We start from the raw sequence: 24,773 nt of genomic DNA, 5'->3' as shown, positions 1-24,773 counted from the left end.
CACGTACCGACTGCCAGTGCTTACTCAGTGCCCACATCTTACGTATATCTCTACCAAGCCATCCTAGCCACAAAAGAGCCGGGCCAAGTCCGCACAGCATACTTCCTTGCCTCGTCAAACATCAGCAGCCCGAAGCCAAACGCAGCAGGCAGAAACCAATGTTCCACGGGTATCTGTCTTGTGTCGATGGTATGCTGCAGGGAGGGAATGTAACAGAAGATGAATACGATCACGATGGAGAACACCATAGCAGGAAAAACCAGCCAATTCTGACACGAGTTAACGTTTATGTTTGATGGCTGGACAAGTAGGATAGCGTACCTGAGTCTCTTTGTTGAAAAGCGGGGGTTGTTGGAAGATGCTGAGACGACGGGTGCGGGTTGCGAGGAGATTGAAGAGTTGCCTTTGCTGGTGTTAGTTCGTTTCGTGGTTTTAGTTGGGCTCATAACTGACATAACTACTAGCGTGACAAAGTAGATACTAGATGCTGTGTTTGCTATCTCGGTGATATACGCTGGGTCATACTGTGCGTCATATTTGCCAAACTTGAGCCACATTGCTGTAAATGGCACTCCCTTTCCTGATGAGAAGTCAGTTGGCGTTCTTGATGTCAGTTGAAAGGGAGGGTCAACTGACTCGACATGTACCAAAATGCCATGGTAAATGAGCAAAAGCACTGTATCAGGCCGATAACGAAGTACGCATGGAAAATCAGCCTGGCATCGACGAGACGATCTTTCCTGGGGTTACGCGGAGGTCGGAGCATAAGATCCGCCTCGGGTTTTTCGTAGGCGAGGGTAATAGCGGCCGCACAATCAGTGAAGCAGCAAATGATGATCTGAGCTGTCAGTAAAAACAGGCAAGGTTGGGCTCATAGTGACATACCATGAGGAACGAGGAGAGAATCTGTGGTATGCCAAAAGCGACATTCGTGATGACAGGCCACAGCTCGCTGAAACTTCCGGCAGGCAGCAGGTACGTGATTGTTTTTCGTAAGTTGAAGAAGACTAATCGTCCGTACAAGACGGCTTGGACTATTGCCGCGAAGGAGTCGAGAAGTACCATGTCGGCTGCTTCGATGGCGATGTCGGATCCACTGCCCATTGCAATTCCAATGTCAGCGGTCTTCAAAGATGGCGCCTACAAGTATGGTCAGTGCTTGTTCACGGTTTGACTTCCCACAGTTATCCTACATCGTTGACTCCATCACCCGTCATACCAACGATATACTCGCGAGCTTGTAGTTCCTTGACAATGCGGAGTTTCTGCTCGGGTGTTGTCCGCGCAAAGACGATCTCTTCATACTTTGCTAATACATCCCACTGAGCTTCATTCAAAGTGATGAGCTCTGTGCCACTCAATACAATCGCTTGCTTTGTGGTGCTAGAAGTACCATCTCTATCGAGAGCGTTGATGCCATCGACCAACTCTGGGTTTGAAATGATGCCACAGCTCTCGGCGATAGCCTGGGCCGTGAGCTTGAAGTCACCAGTGACCATGAAGATGCGGATGGAAGCCCCTCGTAGGGTTCTCACCACCTCTGGAATTTCGTCTCGAAGCGGATCAACAATGCCGAGTAGGCCGACTAGAGTGAGACCCTGACAAGCGACTGCAAGAACTTCCTTTTCGCGGTTGTCCGAAGAGGGCAAAACGGTGGGCTTGCGTGCGAGAAGAATAACACGTTTGCCCTGACGCGACCAGCTATCTTTGACTCGCTCGATTTGAAGGCGCTGGCCGTCGGTGAGAGGTACGACTTCAGCATTGTCGTTGAGAAGAGTGTCACACCAAGGCATGAGGACATCTGGAGCTCCTTTTATCATGAGATTACTAAGATAGTTAGCGAAGTAGGTACTGGCTTCCGTGAATCAAAGCTTACGTATTGTTACTCGTCGGATTCTGGTTTGCTGGCGTCATAAGACGAACCATGAACTTTCGCTTGCTGTTGAAGGCAATCTCAAACTGCAACTTCCAGTCGCGTCGTAACTCCGCCACAGATCCGAGGGTCTCGGAGAAAGCGAGCGTAGCTTTGTCCGTCGCATCACCGTTGATAGTGCGCTCTGGGATGGGCTTGTGCATTGTGGCTGCGTCGAACTCGCCAGAGTTGCACAAGCCGGATAACATACGCAATTCGTTCATAACCTGTCGGCGTGTTTTGATATAGGTGGCATTGTTTTCGGAGTTTGAAGCAGCCATCAGATTGCGCGCTGCTTCCGGCGTGAACTCTTCGCCAGCAGCATATGTATCCGTCACCACCATAGTATTCTGCACTGCTTTCAGTAACTGCATGATTGAGAAATAGCTAGGTAGTGCGGCTTACTTTCGTCAAGGTGCCTGTTTTGTCTGAGCAAATCACTGACACGGACCCAAGAGTTTCAACCGTTTTCAACGACTTGCAAAGGATCTTGTTCTTCCTCATCATGTTAGCCGTGATAGTCAGACTCGTTGTCAACGCAATAGGCAAGCCTTCTGGAATGAATGCCACCGCAGCTGCATAGTCGAATCAGTACTTGCGATGGCACATGATGATAGCAAACCCATACCTGAAACGCAGCTGACTATAAGAAGAGGAACGTTGATCCATTCTGGGTGGGCCTTTTTGAGCCATGCCGCCCTGAATGTGTCAGTAATACGTTTGTGCTAGTATGTGAGGCTATGACCGCAAACCAGAGAACAATGATCAGAATAACAACGCATGTGATGAAAACAGAGATGATTGAGACAAAGCGCAGAATCTCCTTTTGGAGCGGGGTCATTCCTGTCTTGGGATCCGAGGTCAGCTTCGCGATCCGTCCAAAGATGGTGTTGTCGCCAGTAGCCACACACACTCCTAAGCAGCTACCGGAGATGCAGTACGTTCCTTGGGGGCCAATATTGTTGGTCTCGAGATAATTTTCTTCGGTCGACTGCACACTTGCTACCACAGGCTCCGATTCCCCTTGCACATGTTAGTGCGCACTACAGCTTGTGGAGACTGAAGACATACCAGTGAGAATCGAGCGATCGAACATGGCATCGCTTGACACTTCAACAAGACGAACATCTGCTGGTAACTTATTGCCATGTTTGATGACGATAACATCTCCAGGAACGAGGTTCACAGCCGAAACTCTGGTATGGGATTCGTTACGAATGACGATACACTGATCAGGTAACCCCAAAGCAATGGAAGCCATGAGCTGACTGGTCGACCAATCCTGCCATGCGTTGAAAGCAGCTTGAACGATCCAGACTGCAATCAGAACACAGGCGAGTGCCAAGTTGGCAACTGCTGGCGGGCTTCCGAGAGGTTTCCAAGCAATGAAGACAAGTATACCAGCAACAACGAGAATGCCACCAAAACCACCAAAGAAGTAACCTGTTATCTTGCCGAAGAGACCCGACGGGGGAGAAGTCATTTTGTTTTGGCCATACTCGCCGGTACGATGCTTGATCTGGTCTTCGGAAAGACCACAGGCGATGTCGACAGAGAGACGACGACACAGCTCGTCAACAGTGAGTGTGTGCCAATCTAGAGCGGCCAGATCTGACGGAAGGACGATGGGATTAGTAAAGCGTTACTCAATACATCACTGAGCTTCTAGGTCAGGTCGCGTGTCATGGGAACATACCGACTGCTGCCTTTTCCTTCGCACGCCCCAAGCCTTCCTGTCTTTTGTGTAAATCCTCATCCACCTCAATAGAGAGTGTCCGATAGGTGATGGGAAGTGCTGTCTCAGGTTGGAAGGTCCTAGCAGCACCAACAGAACTGCGAATGGAAAGACTTCCGACACTGGACTGACGTCGATGATGCTGGGGGGCACGCTCATGCAGTACATGGCCATCTTCCTCGTCTCCGAATCGGATTCGATGAACTGGTTGCTTGTTCTCTTCATCCATATCCAAAAGCGAATACAGTCCGTACCGAGAAGATCTTAGTAACACAGCGACAGAGAAGGCTCAGAATGAGATGGGAGAGGAGCGGAAAGAGGCAAGAGTGGTAGGAGGGTAATTGAGGACATCATGAGAGAGTTTTATATAACGAGACGGGAAGTGATAGTACCTGTGATAGGATCCAAGTACGTAACATGGTCTATCAAGTTAGCATTCTCCAAAATCACCGACGATATGGCACAAGCAACGGGTTGCCTTTCCTCCATCCCCTAGCGATTCCAGCGAAAATGCCGCAAGTATTTGAAAGCAGATAATGCAGCATGATGATCACATTCGAGCAGCGGCATGTAACTTTTCTTCAGGTGAGGCATAATTTCCGTACTGGTTGTGATGGTGGATACAAGCTGTTGTTGGTTAGCCATGAGCGATTTATGGCTGTACACAGCCCCGAGGATTTTGCACGAAGGAGCCCTGCGCATGAAGCCAACCAGCGCTCACCGATTTTGACTACACACATGTATCGATAACCAAACTCTTTAGATATCGCGTCGCGGGATATGGTGTTGTGGTCAGTTGTCGTCGGGTCAATCGTTACCGTAATCCTTGTTCCACAACGCCGAGTCTGGCTCCAATGCGTGTAAGTTTTGCTTTTCCTTATAAGAGCAAATCTTTTTTTAGACGTTGTGAGGCGATTTGCTGTTTGATTCTTGCCAATTTGATGAATGATGTCAGGCAGGTTATACACGCTGCCCGACTCCTCTGCTTTGAATCGTTTGCGCTGTGGACGCCGAGCTCATTGAGCACCAGGTTGGAGATATGGTGTCGAGCCTGTCCTTTCCTTCCGTTAGTTCTCCGTTTCTTGTATCCTGGAACGCGAAAATGTGTCTATGCAATTACTAGTACAAGTGAAAAACGAAGACACTAAAACATACTTTTGTTGTTTAGATTGCATGATATGAGAATGTCATGTACGTTCTTTTTACTCCACAATAACTTACACGAAGGCTATGCTTGTTTGGCGAGTCTGCACGGTTTTGAAAACGACGGACCACTTTTTCACAACTCGACACCTTAACTGATAATCTGATTTTTTTCATTGTATACCCAATCATATGTGGGAGTATCTTCGTTACTTTACATCAAGTCGATATGGAGCTTTCAGGCTGCTGATAGTCCGTGAATGATCTCGCCCGATCATATATCAACTGTTTCGTCGTGAACGCCATCGCTAAATAGCACCGGAGCATCTGCTCAAACATCAATCGCGTCGACCGTAACGCCCTTGATCCAAGTATACTGCATAACGCGAGCGACTTCAAGAGCCGATTCGTGAGAGGCCAAAGAACCCACCAAGTACAGACTGGCATCCAGACCTGCAGTGACGCCGCCAGTAGTGATGATACGCATTCCGCCAAGAGGCATGGATGCACGCCTGGCAATGGACTCGCGACGACGAGAATCGCGGAAGGCGTTGCTGCCCTTGCGAGCAATCGACTTTCGACGACCGTGTTGTGTGTTGGTACCCTCAGTCGCACCTTCGCGGGATTTCTTGATGATGTATCTGCTGACTGTGAGTACCTTGCGTCTGCAAAAGGCTCTGGGACTGCTTACGGGTTATCGTCAGGGTTCTCGCCCAGATCGAATCGTGCGTTATTCACAACGTATCGCTCCTCCATGACGTCGGTACGCATGGACATGTCCCGCCTGGCAGCGTCTTGACAGAGCGTCTCGAGACGAACGTAGTAGTCCGGGTGAGTGGTGGCCGCAAGACCCTCAAGCATACCTTGTTGGGCAAGAAGAAGAGCGCCGACGTCGATGGCGAGGATGGTCCGCTCTTTGGCAGGGCTCTTCTCCTGGAGCTCAACGTATTTGGTGAGAAGATCAAGGGGCTCGGACTTGTTCTTGAGCACCTCAAAGACACCCTCGCCGCCAGGAATGATGATGACATCAAAGTCATCAAGCTCGTCATTGGCATCTCCGTAGTCCATGTCAGCCTTGATAGTGAGGCCCTGGACAGATGTCATAGCAGCTGCGGTGCCAACGAACTGACACTCGAAAGCTTTGCTGGCTGCAGTTCATGTTAGTGAGGAGTCGGATGAGAATGAGAGACGGTAAACTTGTCAATGGGTTCTCAATTGAATGTTGAGATGCTTACACTTGTCTTTGGCGTTGTGGAGAGAGCGACTGAGGATCTCGAGAGGACCGGCCACGTCGAGCGTGTTGTAGCCAGGAAAGAGGGCGAACAGCACCTTGACGACCTCAGAAGGGCCATCAGTGCTGTCAGCGATTGCACTCATTGTGACTGATTTAGAGAGGAATGTGAATTGGATGGGGAAAGTTTGGTGACTGGCAGTGGCTGTCGTGAGGAAGAGAAGGGAAGAGGGAGAGGTGAAAGAGAAAGAACAGAGGTGAAGATCAGCTAGGGAGGGGTAGCTCTTTCTTTACGATCTCGTGTCTGTCTGCGTCACTTGAACTGGGAGCTCCTTCCCCAGGAAGCTGCACCCCGCACGCGAAGTGGGGAGGAAACGTCGATCCGCTGCTAACGCTGATGCCGACCCCTGCTGAAACATCGGCCCGTTCGTACCTGGATCACGCCAATACATTATTCGAGAGCACAGCAATACTGCAAGAGAGACCAGGAAGGGACCAAGCAATTATTCTCATGAATGACGTATCGTCTTTGGTGGATGTAGTTGTAGACATGTTGTAAGGATGGCTGGACGATGAAACGACGTCTGTGCTTGCTTCTTCCTATCTGGTCTGACGCCCCAACTTCAAATTAGGTCTGAACCTCAGCTAAACAAGAGTTTCTAATTTCTCTTTAATATGTTCATTATATTTGTTGGCATTGTTATGTGACTCTCAATTCCAGATTTGTTCCCGAATTGCTCGTTGGTGATTGCGTGCACGGACCTCACAAGAATGTCCCATTTCCCACGTTGACAGCCATCGACGACTTCACTCGCAAAATGGATCCACCCACGACCACCGTCTCTTCGACACCCCTCGATGCAGCGAGAAGGGATAAGCAGCAACCCCCTCCGGAAACGAAGGAGAGCATTTGGCTCCGACGGGCTGCGATACTCTCCTTCTGGGCTGTTGTTGTTCTCCTGGGACTGCCCGTATGGCTCAAGACGACTGCCATTTACAGGGCGGAGCTGCCGCTGCAACACATGACGGACTGGGCCGAAGGCAAGGTGCGCGTTTTCCTGCCTCGTCAAGATATCTGCTGACGTCCTAGGCAGGTCTGCAAGCCAGTTTTCCCCCTGCGCATCGCCGTCGAGTCCCCAATTGCCTCTCCAGATGGACTGCATCTGGTTCGGATGACACAGCATGCGCTCGACGATCTCAATGAATTCCCCGCGCATCACCTCCGTCTCATGCTCTCTGATGCGCCCCTCCTGTCGAACGCGTCACAACAAGTCGTCCGCGATGGGACGACCATGAAGAGCGACGATAAAGATGTGGCTTTGGTTGTTCGGTTGATACCTGTGGAGACGGGCGCAACGCCGCGATCGCAGCTGCGGACACACTCGCCTACTCTAGATGTATATTACTCGCCGAACCAGATGCCTCTACAATCCTCGACAGGCTCGCCTCTTGCGACCTTTGTGGCACAAGAGCTGCACAAGATCTTCGCTGAAGAACAGGCACAGCTGGCACACCTTTTGTCTACCTCCGGTGTACATGCCGCCAATACCAGATTGCTGTCTCCCGAGACCTCCGCGGAGCTTCAACGCCAGTCGACAAGGGCACTCAAGTATGCTCCAACATACCACCTGACCTTCTCGTTGTTCAGCCCGACATACGCTCCTTCAGCATGGGACGTCGACGCTGCCCTTCGGCACTATCTAGCCCCATTGCTTGAATCTTTCTCAGCCATCAGCAACTTCACCGTTGACACCCAAGTCCAACTCTACGCTACCTCCTCGCCTTCTATTCGCCAACCTGAATACGACGAAGATGCTAAGGCCTGGATGCTGCGCAAGGAAGACCTCAGCGGCTTCATCAACGCTGCTGAATGGCCTCTTAGTCCTAGCATCGGCGAGGGACCGACTGTCAATTTCATCCTCTACGTGCCCGACAAGGATCAATCCCCACTCCTGGTCAAGGAGAATGCGGGAACTAGCTGGCTTGTTCCTCAGTGGGGTGGTGTTCATATCTTGAACCTCGAACATGAGTCAAGCACACCATCTGCGTTGACGGCGGCTGCGCTCGCACCTGCTATGCACACGTTTTCGAACCAACTCATCTCGCTTTTTGGCTTACCACAAACTCCTGCTTCGCTGCCACTTCGAATATCGACTCTCGAACGCGTGCGGGCAGCCTCCCTCATCTTTTCGGCTTCTTCAACTCTGGGCGCACTAGCTCAGGTGTATCAGAAGCTTCCCTCGATTCCTGTGCCTGACAACGTCGCTCAATCGGCTGATCTTACCATTGTCCATTTGCAGCAGGCTTGTGACTTCCTTCGGGAGGGTCGCTTCCAGAATGCTTTGGAGCATGCTCGAGTTGCTGAGATCGAGGCCGAGAAAGCATTCTTCGAGCGCTCTATGGTTGGTCAAGTCTACTTTCCAGATGAGCATAAAGTGGCCGTTTATCTGCCTCTACTGGGACCTGTAGCTGTGCCTTTGGTCATGGCGGCATTGAAAGAGCTGAAAGTAGCACTCAAACGGGGCTGAAGCTCGTTTCCGTACACTGTTCTACATAGGCTCGATGAGATTGACAGTCAATCGTGCCAAGGTGTCGCAGTCCGACACGCCCGCTTGAGCAAGACTAGATACGACCGATTCGAGTAGGACTTTACTACGCGGGCTCCACTCGATATCACTGACAAAGCTGTAAGCTTTAGAAGAACCACGAGTCGAGTTCTTACATTCGGCTATGTCTCTTGTAAGACATAATTTGAGATGCACGCAAAACCCCGCAGCGGGGGTATGGGGGCCCCACCTAAACCAAACTAACATCACAAGGATGGGCCCTGTAGTTGTGTTCCAAGGAAGGGGCAATCCGACCAGGACCCCGGTTGTATTGCGTTACAAGATTCCCATGTTACTGCTTGTGTGCTAGATTCTGGCCTATCAGTAGACATGTCAGGTACTTTCGGTGGAGCCTTCCTGCACCCAGATAGGTAATGACGACGCTCTGGGATGAGTTTACTGTCATAGCATATACGTGTTTATCGGTACTAAGAAGTAGCCTACAATTGAGTTCAGTCACGCTGCAGTGTTTCTGCGTGTACTTGCTCCCAGTTATCCGAGGGAGCCACATCTCCCCGCATTGTGGTATTAAGACCCGCCCATTGCCTTGCATTCTATCGAGCGTATTCTTCAATTGTCATTGAAGCACATCCATCTCACGCAATGCCTCTCTCTGCTCAGGGTATCCAGAGTGTCAAAGATGTCCTTGACGACGCAGTACTAAAAGAAGGTTTAACCGGCTGTCCAGGCCTTGTATTCCACGCCGTCGACAAGTCAGGAAAAACTATTGCTGAGTATGCAGCGGGTACTCGAGGTCTGGACTCGAAAGAGCCAATGGATCAAGACACAGTGTTTTGGTATAGAAACCCTAAATCCGACATACGACCTAGAACTGACTCCAATACTAATAGGATCGCTTCCTGCACAAAGCTCGTCACCGGAATCGCAGTGCTCCAGCTCGTCGAACAGAACAAGATTCCTCTAGACGATTCGGAATTCGTCAAGAAGATTGCTCCCGAGATTGCAGAGAAGAAAGTCTACGCAGATGGTGTTACGCCAACCGACCAGCAAAAGGGCGTCACAATGCGAATGCTCTTGTCACACACAGCAGGGTTCGCCTATTCATTCATAGATGGCCGGGCGCAGACCCCAAATGGACTTGAAGGCGTTGACGGCAACAAAAGCGACATACTCGATTCCAAAATGGTAAACCAGCCAGGCTCCATGTGGGAGTACGGGGTAAGTCTACACATACAGTCGTGAAATGGAAACATGCTGAAACACTACTAGATCAGCATGGACTGGGCAGGCATCATCCTCGAGCGTGTCTCCGGCCAAACCCTAGGCGACTACTTCGCCGAGCACATCTTCGCGCCCCTGGGTATCTCCCCCGAAAGCGCATCCATGTTCCCCTCCAAGCAGACGCAAAAGACGCTCGCACACATGCACCAGCGCAACTCCACGTCCGGCCAGCTCGAAAAGCGCTCGCACCTCTACAGCGGACCCCTCAAGAAGGAATACACAAAAGACGAGAAGAAAGACTTCCTCCAATCCGGCGGCGCAGGCCTCTTCGCAAAACCAAACCAGTACACCAAGATCCTAGCCGCTATCCTGAACGGCGGAACGAGCCCGCAAACAGGCAAGACGATCCTGAAGAAAGAAACTATCGATCTGATGTGGGAGAATCAGATTCCGGACCAGTACGCCATAGTCCCCTCCCACCCATCCCCAAACCCGCACAACACTACTAACCATTCCAGACCAAACTTCGCCCGCGGTGGCCCCCCACCCGCCAAACCCGAGCTCCTCGCGCAAACCCCCGAATTCTACCCCCAGCCCAACGACCCCGCACAAGGCTGGGCGTTCGGCGGCTTTCTGACCATCGAGCCGGGCCCGTCGGGGCGCGGCGCGAATACCCTGTGGTGGATGGGGCTGGCGAATTGCTTTTGGTGGGTCGATCGCGAAAAGGGCGTTGCGGGGATGCTGGCCAGTCAGGTGAGTTTGTTTTCTGTGTGTGCGAATGAGATGTGGGGGATGTGCGAGTTAGGGACGAGAGTGCTAATGGTGATGTACAGGTGCTTCCGAATCCTGACCCGAAGGTTGTTCCTGCTTGGTTTAATTGCGAGAAGGCTATTTATGATAATTTGGAGTGAGGATCATTCTGGCTGAGGGGAAATGCGGTGTGGTGCGGTGCGGTGCGGTGCGGTGTGGCAATTCAGTCTCAGAGATGAGATTACTTGAAACGATTTTGTTCCTGAGCGCTGAGTTGTCTTGATCTTTCACTGTTCAACTACACCTTTCCTGACTGCCCATCACACCAACAATATCAATTTGCAGAACATCGAGGTACAAACGCACAACGTGGTGACAGTGACGGTGGCGGGGGTGGGGCTTAGTTACTTCCGACATACCTATTTTCGCCCGTTGGACAACACGAAAACACGAAATGTCAGGATTTGCCATGTATGTTCTTATATTTTGTGTAAAGCATGACAAAAGTAAGGCGACATAGGTACTTAAAAGTACGTACGGTTATTGGAAAACAGTGTTTCCATACAACATCCCCTTGTAGAAAGGGAACCTGCTACATGTCCGGCATGGTGTGTCCCAAGTAATAACTTCCTGGATTCATCAAGGGAGCGCGTACAACACGTTCTCTTCTCTGTTGTTCTCGTAGTCAGTCAGCCTTGCGGCAGGTCCGCGCGCTTTGTAGTGGCCTCAGCGAGAGCGGGTCCAGGGATCATCGCTTCGAGGAAGGCGTGGGAAAAGGCCTCTGGCTGTGATAACTTTTGCCCCACTTTGAGTGTCGAAGACATCAGCCAGAGAGACGAGGCTTTAGGTTTGAAGAGCGACCTTCGACAAGGTAGCACAATGGCGATACCTGGTGGTACGACGATTCACTCCAGTCTGATCGTCTGCCTATGCGAACGGCAAGCGACGAGTCTTTCACACATGTCGCCATCCCCATTCCATGACGATTTGCATTTCGTTAATGAGGCAAAACTCGCCCCTCTCGCGGCCTCCCGTTTGTTCAGCCCACGCTTTCACACGGCTGTGCACCGTCCACTCTTTGAAGAGAGGCGTCGTGAACATTCTCAACATCCTGTTGTGCCAGATCGCCATGTACATGTGCAAGGGCGTCATGATTGCCTCAGGTCTGTGGACTTCTTCGTACGCGGAGCCGTTGTAGCCGACTCGGACGTCTGGATTGAGGAAAACACCACGAGAGGCGGATAGAGGGTTGTCGGCGTGGATCAAGCAGCACTCGGATCCTTCGACGTGGGCTGACGCAAGGGAATCCGGAATACCTCGAAAGCGAAGGGGGTTGTCGCCGAGGAAGGATTTGATTGGCATGGCAACTATTTCACTGTCAGCACATACTACACATTGACACAAATACAGTGTATCCAACCTACCCATTCCGTTCCAGCACGAAGCCACCGGGACCGGTAGAAACCTCTCAGCAGCGTGTCTCGAGGGATACGACCGAAAATAAGGCCAAGTCTGCATGAGCGCCTCGTGACCGTGCGCGTCTCGGAGCGCAAATGTATCGTAAAAGTGTGGTGGTTTAGCAAAGTCTAACGAGCACGCTGCTGCAAAGTCTCCGCCATTCGTGTCTAGCAATTTCAAAACGTCCTCGGGTGTGAAGACAACATCGTTCAGAAATAGTATGGTGTCGAAACGTACACCTCGCGCTGTGAGCGCTTCAAGAGGCCGGAAGACGTGGTTGCGAGTCGATGCAAGGAACGGTATGCGGCGCAACTCGGTCTGGCCGTCAGTTGTGTTGATCCACCCATGTTCCGTAGGCAGCTTTGTAATCTCATCTGCATGAGAAACTGGAGAGAGGGTGATGTCTCTATCGACATGTAGATCTTCTAGCCTTGAGTCAAGCTCCCTTAACGCTACCTTTGTGTCGTCATAGCTCCCACTCTCGTATATTGCGACAAAGACGTTTTCGATGCCCAGCTCTTGAACTAATGCGAACAGAGCGGCATTCCAGTGTTCTCGCAGCAGTCGTTCTGAGTTCCAATGCTGAGCCGCGATGTATATACGCTTGGAGTTCCGTGGGGGAGGGGGAGCGTGAAGGGAAGCCGTTTGGCGCAAGTAGAGAGAGAAGGTATGCAGCGAGTCGTAAATAAGAAACAGACAAACGAGAATACGAAATACCGAGTACCGTGGAATGCGGCGTGGCGAGGAAAACCTACGTCTGCGTATTAAAATTTGGGGTTTAAGATCACTTTCCATGGTGGTGTTGTGTTTACGTAGTGTTGAAAAGACAGACAGGTGACAAAGGAAAAAACGAATGGTGGTTGACACTATGAAATACACAGAGGAAGGGGTTGAGCAACGTACCTGCTTAAAACGCCCCCTCCACCCAGGAGGCGCTTATGAAATGTTTCCAAGAGGGACCAAGAGCATTGTGGAACTTTGATCGAGAAAGCCAAGACGTTTGGTCTGGCCGCACTCCCGGCGCGTCTCCGTGCCCTGCCGATCTTCTTCGTACTCAAATTGCGCCGAGTGACTGCTAGCAAGTACAGGCTATACATAAATAGATGAAGAAACAATTTGTGCGAGCAAAACTTTGATTTTTACATAGATACACGCTAAAACACCACTTTGACCTGTGTCATCCCAGCCATTAGGCATTGGCTTGAAGGGACACTGCTGGAACTAACGATGAGATGAAGGAATTCAACGATATGTTAAACTTACATCTGTCTAAATATGATGTCAACTTGTTCTGCTTGTGTTACGGTGGCGCTGACTTGATGGTTGTGCTACTGGAAGACTTGATTACATAGACTGGCTTGTTGTAGGCATCTTATCCAGGTACTCTACGCGACATGTGTAGTAAACCTCACTAAGTCGAGATGTGTGGAACATGATGGTAGTTAGTGTATCGTGAACCTCACGACCTTCCATGAGCGCTCGTAGACGTCGTGCGCAAGAATGTTATGATCAGGGCTTGCGTTTTGTCGAACTCGCATCAATTCTGCAGAGTTTATTGTTTTACTGTTCCCCACACTCAGGTATCCTTGGGTGCATCTAGTATTCGGTCAAGAGGCCACTTGCGTATGGCGCGGATGCTGAGAGGATCAGTATGTCCAGCCTCGAACATCTCAAGCCCAGCCCAGCCGATCATCGCTGCGTTGTCAGTGCAGAACTCAGGAGGCGGGAAGTACAGCTGCACGTCAGCGCAGCCACGAGCTGCGAGGGCATTCGCAAGTCGGCGAAGAATTAGTGTTTGCCCAACGTTTTCAAGGAAATGTTCTTACATGTGTCTGAGAAATGAGTTGGCAGCAACGCCACCCGCCACGACGACTGCAGGGGTTTGTCCCTTGAAGCCTTGCGGCGACTCCAGTGCTATACACACCCGAGAAGCTATGTGTTCAAATGCTGCACGCATAGCTTCCCTAGCCATGCATATTCTTTCCTCGTCACTGACATCAGTGATTGACCGTTCAATGTTGGTCTGCTTGTTGGTAGACGGATCTGTATGGTACCACACGGCGCGCTCGACGGCGGTCAGCAAGCCCGAGAAACTCATCTCCATGCTGCCCATCTTGGTTCCGCCACCAGATTTTGTGAGTGGCTGATTGAAACCCCATCCCCACTTGGTTTTGCTCCTCTTGACAGCTACTTCGTGGTTCTCGGGGAGCTGGTACCATGGGTATCGATGCCCGAACGCCGCAAGGTATTGCTGGGCAGAACAGCCATATGTGTTGGACGGCGACGGCGGTTCGTCTTGTGCTGCTTCCGTAGTACCTTCCTCGAATGCAAACTCTTCTAACAGCGCCCCGTACATTGTACTCTTTGCTGTCTGTAGCACTTTCGGAGGCAGGACAGCACGTGCAACTTTGTCAAGGCACTCGCCCACGGCAATGTCGTTCGACACGCCCAGAAGCTTGTGCTCGGTGAGGCGATGAGAGGCGATGACCATGGTGTGTCCGCCAGACGCCAGCACCGAAAGGAAGGGGTAGTCGGGAGCTAGAGCAGCCGTCTGCGACTCTGCATGTGAACGTCTGTGGCGACGATGCAATGTGGGAGATAGGGCATCGACTAGACGTGGTGTCAGGGCGTGGGCTTGCATGTGATGGACGCCCACAAGAGGCCTCTGTACCAAGGTCAGCCATCGATCAGTCAGCCACGATGCGAGCAATACCTGCCAGGCCACTGCGAGTCCCTTGGCTGTGTCGAGCCCGGTGAACAGGTTCGAGCGCATGCCCGGCCCGCGCGTCACCGAGACACAGTCGGGCAGGCCGGGTGTGGCGGCATGGTCCCGCGGGAGGTGCCTGATTGCCTGGCTGACGAGGTTCGCCAGGTTCTCCTGGTGCGACTGCAGAGACACGAGGGGATGGACGCCCTGGTGCGCAGTGTTGTTGGACGTGACCTTGGCGTGGAAGTGCAGCGTGGCGACCGTGTGGCCGTGCTGGACACCCTTCTCCAGGACGGCGACGGACGTGTCGTCGCAAGACGTCTCGATGGCGAGCGTCACCAGCCGGCGGAGGCTCTGCCTGGACATGGCGGGGACTGTGTGGACATGGCGCGCGTTGGTGGAGCGAAAACACGAGACGAGACCCTGGCTGGCTATGACGTGCACTGGTCCAGCGTCGGCCATGTCCCTCACACGACACTCCACATATTATTACACTCCCTACCGAAAACGGGCTGACGATGCCGCGAGCTGTCTCCCAGCGCTACTGCCATGGCTGATGTCAAGAGAGAGACGGACGGCCCCGAGCCAGACTCGTCGGCCGGCTTCGACTTCACCCTGCTCCCCGACTACGACACCGACTTCATCAACGACGCCGACTTTGCCGAGTTCGAGAAAGCCCTCGCCGCGCCCGAGACGTCGCCCTCGACCGAAGACCTCACCGCACCCGCGGCCGGCCCGCGCAAGTTCTTCACGGCGCGTAATGACTGGCGCCCTGTCCACCAGCGAGTGCGGCGCAAGAAGGCCAAGACGCCGCCGCGACGGGGCACCGACGAGACGCGCGCGGGATTCGTCTATGCCCTGCTCAAGTGGCCGCTGCTGCTGGTTGTGCTCGGCTGGCTGCTCTTCCTGAGCATTGCCTACGTCTTCACGCGCCTGTACATCTACCTCTACGAGCACCTCGTCACATGGCGGGGCATGCGTGAGCGTCTGCGCCAGCGTCTCGTCGATGCCGTGTCGTACGCCGACTGGATCAAGGCGGCCAACGACATGGACGCGCATCTGGGCGGCCAGTCGTGGAAGGAGAAGCCAGAGTACGCCTACTACGACAGCAAGACGGTCAGGAGGGTGCACGAGCAATTGGTCGAGCTGCGTCGGAGAGCCGAGGCGGACGAGGCGGCCACGTCGACGCGCAAGGGCACCCAGCGCCAGCACCCAGCTGTCGAGGATCTGAGAGCACTGGTTGAAGCCTGCGTCAAGGACAACTTCTGCGGCCTCGAGAACCGGAGGCTCTACAGCGAAACCTACTATGGCACAAAAGACCTCGCCCAAAGCTTCATCGACGAGGCCGAGGCTTCCTTGTCGTTCCTCCTCCGCACCACGCAGCTCGACGCCGAGGCCAAGCGGGCGCTGTTCAAACACCTGGGCAGCAACTTTGGCCGAACCGCACTGTGTCTGTCGGGAGGTGCCACTTTCGCCTACTACCATTTCGGCGTGGTCAAGGCTCTGCTCGACGCCGACCTCATGCCAGAAGTCATCACGGGCACGTCAGGTGGCGCCCTGGTTGCTGCACTCCTTTGTACCAGGACTGACGAAGAGCTAAAGAAGCTACTTGTCCCGGCACTGGCACACCGTATAACCGCCTGTCATGACGATATTCTTACATGGGTCAGGAGGTGGTATCGTACCGGGGCGCGCTTTGATAGCGTCGACTGGGCAAAGAGATGTGCCTGGATGACGCGCGGAAGTATGACGTTCAGAGAAGCGTACCAGCGGACTGGTCGTATACTGAACGTCTCGTGCGTTCCCTCCGATCCGCATTCGCCCACAATACTAGTCAATCACATCTCTTCCCCTGACTGCGTCGTGTGGTCTGCGGTACTGGCATCTGCCGCAGTTCCTGGAATCCTCAACCCAGTTGTTCTGATGAAAAAGAACCGGGACGGCACACTGTCACCTTACTCATTTGGCTCTAAATACAAGGACGGCTCATTGAGAACCGACATTCCTCTGAAAGCACTCAACCTCCACTTTAACGTCCGCTTCTCCATCGTGAGCCAGGTCAACCCACACATTAATATCTTCTTCTTCTCGTCTCGCGGCTCTGTAGGTCGACCAGTCACCCATCGACGAGGACGAGGTTGGCGTGGCGGTTTCATCGGATCAGCTATCGAGCAGTATCTAAAGCTCGACCTCCACAAGTGGCTCAAGGTACTCCGTCATCTCGAGTTGTTGCCACGGCCTTTGGGCCAAGACTGGAGTGAGTTGTGGCTACAACGGTTCAGCGGCACTATCACCATCTGGCCAAAATCGATTGTTTCAGATTTCGTCTACATCCTCTCAGACCCTACACCTCAGAGACTATCGCGCATGATTCGTATTGGACAACAAAGCACTTTTTCAAAGTAAGCAATATTCTGTACTCGGCGTAGGTTAAACGTTGCTAATTTTCTATTTCACCTCAGGCTGAAGTTTATCGCGAACCGAACAAAACTGGAACGTTTGATCCAACAGGGGAGACGGCAATACCGACCTCGAGGAATCCGCGAGGGTGACCTTGAGAACATCAACTCAGAGGACGATCTGCGTGGGTTGCTCGAACGCACAAAGAGCGGCGGTCTAGGCGGTGACGTCTATCCCGTGTCTGGCTCTGAATCATCGTCGTCCGCTGGATTCTCGCGCCCAGGCTCGCCCTTGGGTCTCCCGTTAGGCTTCACATTCATCCAGAGGAACAAGACTGCCCCCCCGAACCTGGACACCAGTTTGACCAGCGAGCAATCTGCAGTCCCGCCCAGTCCCTCGCTCTCGCAGCGATTGAGTGGCTGGTGGTCTACTGCGCCAGGATCTCGACAACAATCGCGGGGTCGGTCTAGCCATCCGAGAAAGCAGAGTAGGGGGTTTATTGGTGGAGATGAGTCGGACGACGACATTCTTAGCAAAGAAGCTCCAGCAAGCAAGTCGAGGCGTCGCAGACAACATGCAAGCGGCGAGTTTGGTGTAGCAGATAGTGACGAGGACGGTGTGGAAGACTATGCAGAGAAGGCGGATTTTGGAGACGACGAAGATTAGACTGTAGCTCCTTTATAGATCATCAAACATACCCCTCTTCAATATTTCAAGATGTTGAGCTTCTATCTATATGCCAAAACGCCAAAGCCACACGCCTTGCCTATCATTGAACGACCTGACAACTTTGATGTTTACGAACAGTTTACACTTTGGGTAAGTCCCGTTGCAAAGTGGAGGGTACATGACTTATGTACACATGACTTGGTGTCTATCCAGACTTGGCATGTACGTCATCATATCACGTCGCTGACGCGAAGTCATCTGAGGTACACGCAGTCCACAACCACACTCACATCGATGGACTATGCTGCCAATGCTCAGCCATGGGTGTCACCGGCCTCTGGACTGTGCTGCAGCCCTGCGCGCGCCCCATCAAGATCGAGACGCTGAACAAGAAGCGACTCGCCGTCGATGCCTCCATCTGGATCTACCAGTTCCTCAAAGCGGTGCGCGATAAAGAGGGAAATGCGCTGCGGAACAGCCATGTTGTTGGTTTCTTCCGCCGCATATGTAAACTCCTCTTCATCGGCATCAAGCCGGTCTTTGTCTTCGATGGCGGCGCACCGGCACTCAAGCGCCAGACCATCAGCGGCCGGAAGGCGCGTCGCGAGGGCAGACGGGAAGATGCGGCGAGGACGGCGGGCAAACTTCTCGCGATCCAGCTGCAGAGGGCTGCCGAGGATGACGCGAAGAAGCGAAAAGAGGCGCCGCCGCAGCAGGTGCAGCAGCAACAGGAACAGGAGCAGGAGCAGATTCCCGAGACTCTGGTGTATGCGGATGAGGTACTTCAGTCACAACAGGAGCGTACACAGAACCGCACATTCCGCAAGAAAGACCAGTACCATCTGCCTGACCTGGGCATGTCGTTGTCAGAGATGGGCGGTCCAAACGATCCCAGGGTCATGTCGCTGGAAGAGCTGGAGGACTATGCAAGGCAGTTCGACAGGGGCGAGGACATCAACGTCTACGATTTCTCCAAGATCGACTTCGACGGCTACTTCTTCCAGAGTTTGCCCCCTGCCGATCGCTACAATATCTTGAACGCAGCACGCCTGAGAAGTCGGCTGCGTATGGGTTACTCCAAGGAACAGCTCGACTCCATGTTCCCGGACAGAATGGCTTTCTCCAAGTTCCAGATCGAGCGCGTGCGTGAGCGCAACGACTTGACTCAGCGCCTGATGAATCTCAACGGCATGAATGACGATTCCCCGTTCGGCGCGGGTGCGGGTCGTGTTGCGGGCGAGAAGGGTAGAGAATATGTGCTTGTCAAGAATGACGGCGTTGAAGGTGGATGGGCGCTCGGAGTTGTAACAAACAAGGATGAGGGTAAAGCGCACAAACCCATTGACGTCGACCTGCCAATACGCCCAGTCGAAGAAGACATATATGGGGAAGACGACGATGACTTCGAAGATGTACCCATTGAGGGGTTGAACCGGTTGCCCAAGCCGAAGCCCGGCCTCAGTGCGCAAGAAAGAGATGGTCGCGAGTACATTTCAAACGAACTGGCAAAGCGACGGAGAAAGTTCTATAATTCGAGGCAAGATGGATCCACGCGGCCTAGACCACGAAAGCCTTCGCCTGTGGAACAAGATCCTGACTCGCTCTTTCTTGCTGAGGAAAACGAAGACGCGGAGTGGGAGGATGTGCAGATGAACGAGGCCAGCGCTATATCTGAAGAGGCAGGAGATGATCTTGAAAACGAACAATTGCAACAAGCGATTGCGCTTTCGATGCAGCAGGGGGATCTAGACGTGGTAGAGGAATCAGAGGATGATCCCATCCGTGAAGTCTTTCAACAGGAACGTGTGAAAGACACAAATCCATTTGCAAAGACTAAAGGATCCGGCCTCGCCATTGCAAGACTAGCAAACCAACGCAGCAGCAAGCTTGCACCAAAGGGACCCTTCGAAGGCAGCGACAGCGAGGAAGACGGAATCGACCTCCAAGCTGCTCTGGCCGAATCACGGAAGTCGAAACGGCCAACCGAACCTCGCCCGCAATTGCACAAGCCAATGACCAAACCACCTGCGCCGATTGTCAAGCCTGCATCCAAATCGACAAACGCATCTGGATTTGATGGCCCATTGCCGTTCGAGAAACTCAATTTAGGCAACTCACTTCTAGGCAAAAAGAAGATGGAGAAGATTGAGCAAGACAGCGCGGGTGGGTTTGAGAAGAGTCACACGCACGAAAAGAAGACTGCCGAGCCACTGCCTCCATGGTTCAGCGGCGAACGAGACATCAACCAAGAACTTGCCCGACAACGACAGAACGAGAAGCAAGACTGGGAAGAAGCACGCAAAGAACACGAGGCGCAGTTTCAGTATCAGACGATCCCTCGCTTGCAGAAGCAGGGCACGAGAGAGATAATCGATCTCGACGCTTCTGCTAGTCAGAGTCAAAGCCAAAGCCAGAAGGGTAATCAGGTCATTGTACTCGATTCCGAGGACGAAGAAGATGCGGAAAAGATGGATGTTTCGGTCCTGGATACACAGCCTAGTATGAGCGATCTTGCAGATAAAATACGAGCAGAGCCTCCGCAGCCTGCAGTTGAGGATCAAAAGGTACCTACGAGTCAGGATCCGGGGTTGATGCTTGTTGAGGAAGAGGAGGATGATGACCCGGTTGATTGGTCGGAGAGTGAGAATGAAAGTGAGATAGGTGCTCGAGCGCAAGGGGAGACTGTCAAGACGGCTGAGGAGTTACCGCTGGAGAGGGAAAGGTCTTCGTCGATGGAGTTCGAGGATGTGCCTATGCAGATCGAATCTGTCCCTGGATCTAAACCTTCGAAGTCGCCGTCACCTGAATTTGAAGATGTTCCTATGAATACCGAAACGACATTTGCCCCAGCACCTTCCAAGTCGCCGTCACCCGAATTCGAGGATGTGCCCCTGCATACTGTAGCGGCAGAACGGCCACGACGACCTCGTAGAGAACCTTCGCCCGGAATGCTAGAAGGCCCGGATGATCTCGAGATCCCCATTGTACCTCACAGCGGTATTGCAGACGACAACACAGCTTTCCAGATTCCCGGCGATGATTCAGATCAGTACTCTGATGCCGACGACGCCGAACTATTCGCGTCACTAGCCGCCGAAGGAGAAGAACACGCACGCTTCGCCAAAGAACTAAACAACAACACTACAGCGCGCGTTGACTTCGACGCAGAACTCAAGCAGCTTCGCGCCCAGCAAAAGAAAGACCGACGAGACGCAGATGAAGTCACGCAGACCATGGTAGCAGAATGCCAGCACCTCCTCACCCTCTTCGGCCTCCCATACGTAACCGCGCCCATGGAAGCCGAAGCGCAATGCGCCGAGCTCGTTCATCTCGGTCTCGTCGACGGCATCGTAACCGATGACTCGGACACGTTCCTCTTCGGCGGCACACGCGTCTACAAAAACATGTTCAACGCCGCAAAATTCGTCGAATGCTACCTCGCCCAAGACCTAACTTCTGAATTTGGCCTCACGCGCGATAAACTCATCGCTATCGCACAGCTCCTCGGCTCAGACTACACGTCCGGCATTCCGGGCATCGGCCCTGTCACCGCGCTGGAAGTCCTCTCTGAGTTCCCTGACCTGGAGGACTTCAAGACATGGTGGGCAGGCGTGCAGGATACATCGATCCCGAAAGCAGCAGATGCTGCGTCGCCGTTTCGCCGCCGCTTCCGCCGCTCCCAGGCTACTAAGCTCTTCCTGCCAACGATGTTCCCTGACCCACGCGTCGCAGACGCTTATCTAAACCCGGAGGTTGACAATGATCCTGAGCCCTTCCAGTGGGGTGTGCCTGACCTTGCGGCTCTGCGCACGTACCTGAGCGAGCAGATCGGCTGGAGCTGGGAGCGCACGGATGAGGTTCTTGTTCCCGTCATTAGGGATATGAATCGAAGAGAAAAGGAGGGCACACAGAGTAATATCACTAGGTTCTTTGAGGGGAGCGTAGGCGCGGGGGCATTTGCACCGCGTGCTGCGGCGAGAGGGAGGGGCAGGGGACGCGGGTCGAGGTTGGGCGCTGCGCTGTCGAGACTTGCGGAGGGGAAGGGGAATGCTGAGGCAGACGTTGAAGCGGATGCTGAAGCGGTGAGTGTACCGGCGACGCGTGCGAAGAGAAAGGGGAAGGGGAAGGGGAAAGTCGTGCCGGCTGAGCGTGAGTCTGATGAAGAGGACGATGGCGGGGATGACGAGTTGTATGAGGAACCGAAGAAGAAGAAATCGCGGAAGAAGTGAAGTAGCTTTGGATGATTGATACAACAACCAAAGATTATGTCGTGGAAATTTTATGTATAAATACCTAACCTGTTTGTCAACATCCTGTCTCGTCTCGTCTCGTCTTGTCTGACAATAGGGCAGAAGAAGAAACCCATCCTAAGTCAAGATAACTAATTACGAGAAGTATGACTCCGCCCGACCCCTCTCCATGCTGAACAAACTCTTCATTAGAAACCACACTTTCCAGTCTCTCTCGTTCGATCGCGATGGATTCGTGTGGAAGCCCCGCGTTGGGATGAAAACAAGACGAGAGCATACCAATATTTCATTCAGTGAAGAGGATTGTGATAGAGTGATGGAATGCATGAGGTGTTTGTTATAGAGTACTCCCAAGCCCCAAGTTTCGCATTCCAGAGGGAAGAGTAGTTAGGCAAGAGTGATAGGGTATAGAGATGGTAGGGACGTAGTGCTGTGTAGGAGTAGTATAGGGGTGAAGACGTAGGGATAAGGGATACACCAAGTTCATTGCACGCGCGAGAAACCTGAAGGAGGAAGAGAATTATTGATATTTTAGTTTCATCACAGGTATGTGTGCACAAATTGGCACGAGTGCAAGGTCGAGTTGAGGAATCGTTCCTGCAAGCTGATTGTGTATGTACAGATGTGTATTGCTAGGCTCAGACAAGTATTTACATTGCGAACGGACAGATGAAAGACATAAACGTTGAAATCTAAATCAAGATCGAATATACACATGGAATCGAAGAACTGCAAACAAGCTCAAGAATCTCTCCATCATAGCGACACCTACTCGTGCCCCATCAATCGCAACTTCACATCTCGCTTAGGCGGCCACACCGGCGCGTGCGGCAATGTCGAGCATGTTAGGCTCACCGAGTTTGTTTTGGAGGAAGCGAGAGTTGAACTTGACGACCTTCTTGATAGCATTGAAGTCCGGCACGCTAATCGGCAGTGCATCCTTGACAATCAAGAAAGTGACGCCCTCAGCGCAAGGAGGGGTAGTAAGCGAGCCACGGTACGTCAAGATCTGGCTGGTCTTGAGCTTTGAGTAGATGCCGGAGAAGTCGAGGCCCTTGGCGATTGTCTCGTGGGAGCCGGGCGTAGCGATCTTGGGGACTGTCGACGAGAGGCCGCTGATGACGGGGTCGGATTTGCCTGTCGAGAGCTCAAACATGAAGGCGATCACGGCGAGCTGCGTGTTGTCTGACACGCGCTGGTGCACGAAATGGACCTCGAGAGGGTAGTATTCAGAGTTGATGTGATGCTCAGAGGGCGTGTGCATGTGGAACTGCACGAGTTGGTAATCGGCGTTGTTGTAACGTGTTGTGCCGTTGACGACGACTTCAATCGTGGTGCCCAAGTTCTCGAACTCGACAGCACCATCACGGACGTCGAGGACAGGCCTGGAAGGAGCAGCGCCGATGGTGCTGTCTAGAGATTTTGTCAATGAAAGCTTGTGGTAGAGAAACCATATTAAACATACCGATGTTGATGGGTGACTGGTTCTTGCCTGACTTGCAAACCGCGTTGGCAGGGGCGAGCGAGGCCCAGTTGAAGGGACCATTTAGAGGTCCAAACCCCCATTGGGCGACGTCCGCGCGCTTGAACATCTCGAGACCGTGCATGCAAGATGCGGAAGCCATGGAGGCGAAGATGAGTTGTTTGAAAAGCATGATGATAACGGGTAAATGAGTGTGAAGCTGATGAGCTGGAAAGATGAGAAGCGAAAAGAAGGAATGTAGTTGAGATGATCAGATGAGAACCTGCTGTTGATGATGGGTTGGAAGAGAGGAACGATGAGCTTCTTCTATAGCTGCGAGAATACGGCCATAATCGTACGACAGTGCTTGACAGGCAACGATGACAAGAACCACGAACCCATGTCTTGATCTCGCCAATGTTTGGCGATGGTGAGTTTGGACGAAAGATGAGGAGAATAAGGCCGTGACAAGATGGTACAATATAACAGCGGCCGGTAAGGCGTTGCAGTACCAAGCCCCAAGTTACAGCATCAGCTAGGGAAGACTGTCTACTTCGCTGCGGTCAACCCTCGCCTACAGCTTACGTATGAAGGATCGAAATTAGCCCACAGAGCCAAGTCATACAGACAGACTCCGGGAAGCGCTGTTGTTCGAATGTAGTGGAGTCTGACAGTATCACAAGTCCTGTGTCTAGATGTAGAGCCGTTGCCAAGGTGGAAAGACGTTTGAAACGTTGTGAATGCCCAGAGTATGTCGCGGCCTCGAACCAGGGTCAAACACCATGACAGTTGCTTAGCTCCCCATTTTCGTGATTGGCAGTCGGCATTTGCAGAATGGCGTTCACGAGCAATGCTGTGCGATAAGACACAATGCAACTTGGTAGGGCGTGTGCGGATCTGCGCTCCATCTCACGTCTTTATGGTCAGGTTGTCTAACACGCGGTAGCCATGTGGAAAACCGTTGTCGCGATATCCGCCCTTCCAGTTCGTCCAACGGTCCACGAATAGTAGCGTTCTCTCTGGGACTTTGCACCAGCCCTGAAAACCGATCGTTTTTTCTCCGAATCGACTTGGCGGTGCAGGCACGCGCCTTCAAACAAAGTTTGGGTCTGGGGGGCCACGTGAAACTTGAGAGATGCACCCGAGGGTTTTTGTAACATCTCGATCCCGACATCTTTGCGCCTGAAAACCATCCGTACGCGTGCACTGGGCTCTCATATTGCATTCTCGTAAAGGCTAGGTCGCGAGAGATTGCTGCATGAGGATAG

The 24,773-nt window shown here is 52.6% G+C and overlaps 9 protein-coding genes across 9 annotated transcripts; 4 read left to right on the top strand and 5 right to left on the bottom strand.

The window, feature by feature from the left end:
* Window positions 1-16: 16 nt before the first annotated feature.
* P153DRAFT_394197 (calcium ATPase) lies at window positions 17-3,950 on the bottom strand. The gene is made up of 12 exons (XM_033671294.1): window positions 3,609-3,950; window positions 2,984-3,523; window positions 2,665-2,935; window positions 2,541-2,611; window positions 2,318-2,487; window positions 1,877-2,262; window positions 1,194-1,827; window positions 886-1,140; window positions 637-838; window positions 454-580; window positions 322-403; window positions 17-269 (listed from the first exon to the last, which is right to left on the bottom strand). Exons 1-12 carry the CDS (start codon window positions 3,874-3,876, stop codon window positions 51-53), a joined length of 3,225 nt encoding a protein of 1,074 aa, XP_033526403.1. The 5' UTR covers window positions 3,877-3,950; the 3' UTR covers window positions 17-50.
* A 510-nt stretch (window positions 3,951-4,460) lies between these two features.
* Window positions 4,461-4,977, top strand: P153DRAFT_183065 (uncharacterized protein). The gene is made up of 3 exons (XM_033662383.1): window positions 4,461-4,507; window positions 4,607-4,713; window positions 4,816-4,977. Exons 1-3 carry the CDS (start codon window positions 4,502-4,504, stop codon window positions 4,943-4,945), a joined length of 243 nt encoding a protein of 80 aa, XP_033526402.1. The 5' UTR covers window positions 4,461-4,501; the 3' UTR covers window positions 4,946-4,977.
* A 7-nt stretch (window positions 4,978-4,984) lies between these two features.
* Window positions 4,985-6,373, bottom strand: P153DRAFT_310540 (class I glutamine amidotransferase-like protein). Its single transcript, XM_033664774.1, has 3 exons — window positions 6,026-6,373; window positions 5,482-5,938; window positions 4,985-5,431 (listed from the first exon to the last, which is right to left on the bottom strand). The coding sequence occupies exons 1-3, from the start codon at window positions 6,165-6,167 to the stop codon at window positions 5,122-5,124; spliced, it is 909 nt and encodes a 302-aa protein (XP_033526401.1). The 5' UTR covers window positions 6,168-6,373; the 3' UTR covers window positions 4,985-5,121.
* A 421-nt stretch (window positions 6,374-6,794) lies between these two features.
* Window positions 6,795-11,062, top strand: P153DRAFT_310535 (beta-lactamase/transpeptidase-like protein). The gene is made up of 9 exons (XM_033664773.1): window positions 6,795-7,067; window positions 7,116-8,528; window positions 8,597-8,618; window positions 8,714-8,802; window positions 9,129-9,424; window positions 9,479-9,806; window positions 9,858-10,267; window positions 10,328-10,562; window positions 10,643-11,062. Exons 1-9 carry the CDS (start codon window positions 6,840-6,842, stop codon window positions 10,718-10,720), a joined length of 3,099 nt encoding a protein of 1,032 aa, XP_033526400.1. The 5' UTR covers window positions 6,795-6,839; the 3' UTR covers window positions 10,721-11,062.
* Window positions 11,063-11,513: 451 nt separating this feature from the next.
* Window positions 11,514-12,812, bottom strand: P153DRAFT_284514 (glycosyltransferase family 69 protein; the record flags this gene model as incomplete). Its single annotated transcript, XM_033663329.1, has 2 exons — window positions 11,514-11,926; window positions 11,984-12,812. The coding sequence occupies 2 exons, from the start codon at window positions 12,810-12,812 to the stop codon at window positions 11,514-11,516; spliced, it is 1,242 nt and encodes a 413-aa protein (XP_033526399.1).
* Window positions 12,813-13,593: 781 nt separating this feature from the next.
* P153DRAFT_382904 (uncharacterized protein) lies at window positions 13,594-15,186 on the bottom strand (the record flags this gene model as incomplete). The annotated part of the gene is made up of 4 exons (XM_033670188.1): window positions 13,594-13,775; window positions 13,844-13,889; window positions 13,942-14,682; window positions 14,731-15,186. 4 exons carry the CDS (start codon window positions 15,184-15,186, stop codon window positions 13,594-13,596), a joined length of 1,425 nt encoding a protein of 474 aa, XP_033526398.1.
* P153DRAFT_394191 (FabD/lysophospholipase-like protein) lies at window positions 14,922-17,790 on the top strand (the record flags this gene model as incomplete). The annotated part of the gene is made up of 2 exons (XM_033671293.1): window positions 14,922-17,126; window positions 17,187-17,790. Exons 1-2 carry the CDS (start codon window positions 15,274-15,276, stop codon window positions 17,788-17,790), a joined length of 2,457 nt encoding a protein of 818 aa, XP_033526397.1. The 5' UTR covers window positions 14,922-15,273.
* Window positions 17,791-17,962: 172 nt separating this feature from the next.
* Window positions 17,963-22,204, top strand: P153DRAFT_182941 (PIN domain-like protein). Its single transcript, XM_033662382.1, has 2 exons — window positions 17,963-22,093; window positions 22,146-22,204. The coding sequence occupies exon 1, from the start codon at window positions 18,114-18,116 to the stop codon at window positions 22,020-22,022; it is 3,909 nt and encodes a 1,302-aa protein (XP_033526396.1). The 5' UTR covers window positions 17,963-18,113; the 3' UTR covers window positions 22,023-22,093; window positions 22,146-22,204.
* A 644-nt stretch (window positions 22,205-22,848) lies between these two features.
* Window positions 22,849-23,698, bottom strand: P153DRAFT_284551 (carbonic anhydrase; the record flags this gene model as incomplete). The annotated part of the gene is made up of 2 exons (XM_033663331.1): window positions 22,849-23,456; window positions 23,509-23,698. The coding sequence occupies 2 exons, from the start codon at window positions 23,696-23,698 to the stop codon at window positions 22,849-22,851; spliced, it is 798 nt and encodes a 265-aa protein (XP_033526395.1).
* Window positions 23,699-24,773: the final 1,075 nt, after the last annotated feature.

Source organism: Dothidotthia symphoricarpi (genome assembly GCF_010015815.1).
Source record: "Dothidotthia symphoricarpi CBS 119687 unplaced genomic scaffold P153scaffold_5, whole genome shotgun sequence".
NCBI classification, from domain to species: Eukaryota; Fungi; Ascomycota; class Dothideomycetes; order Pleosporales; family Dothidotthiaceae; genus Dothidotthia; species Dothidotthia symphoricarpi.
This window is presented reverse-complemented; position numbering and strand designations above follow the sequence as displayed.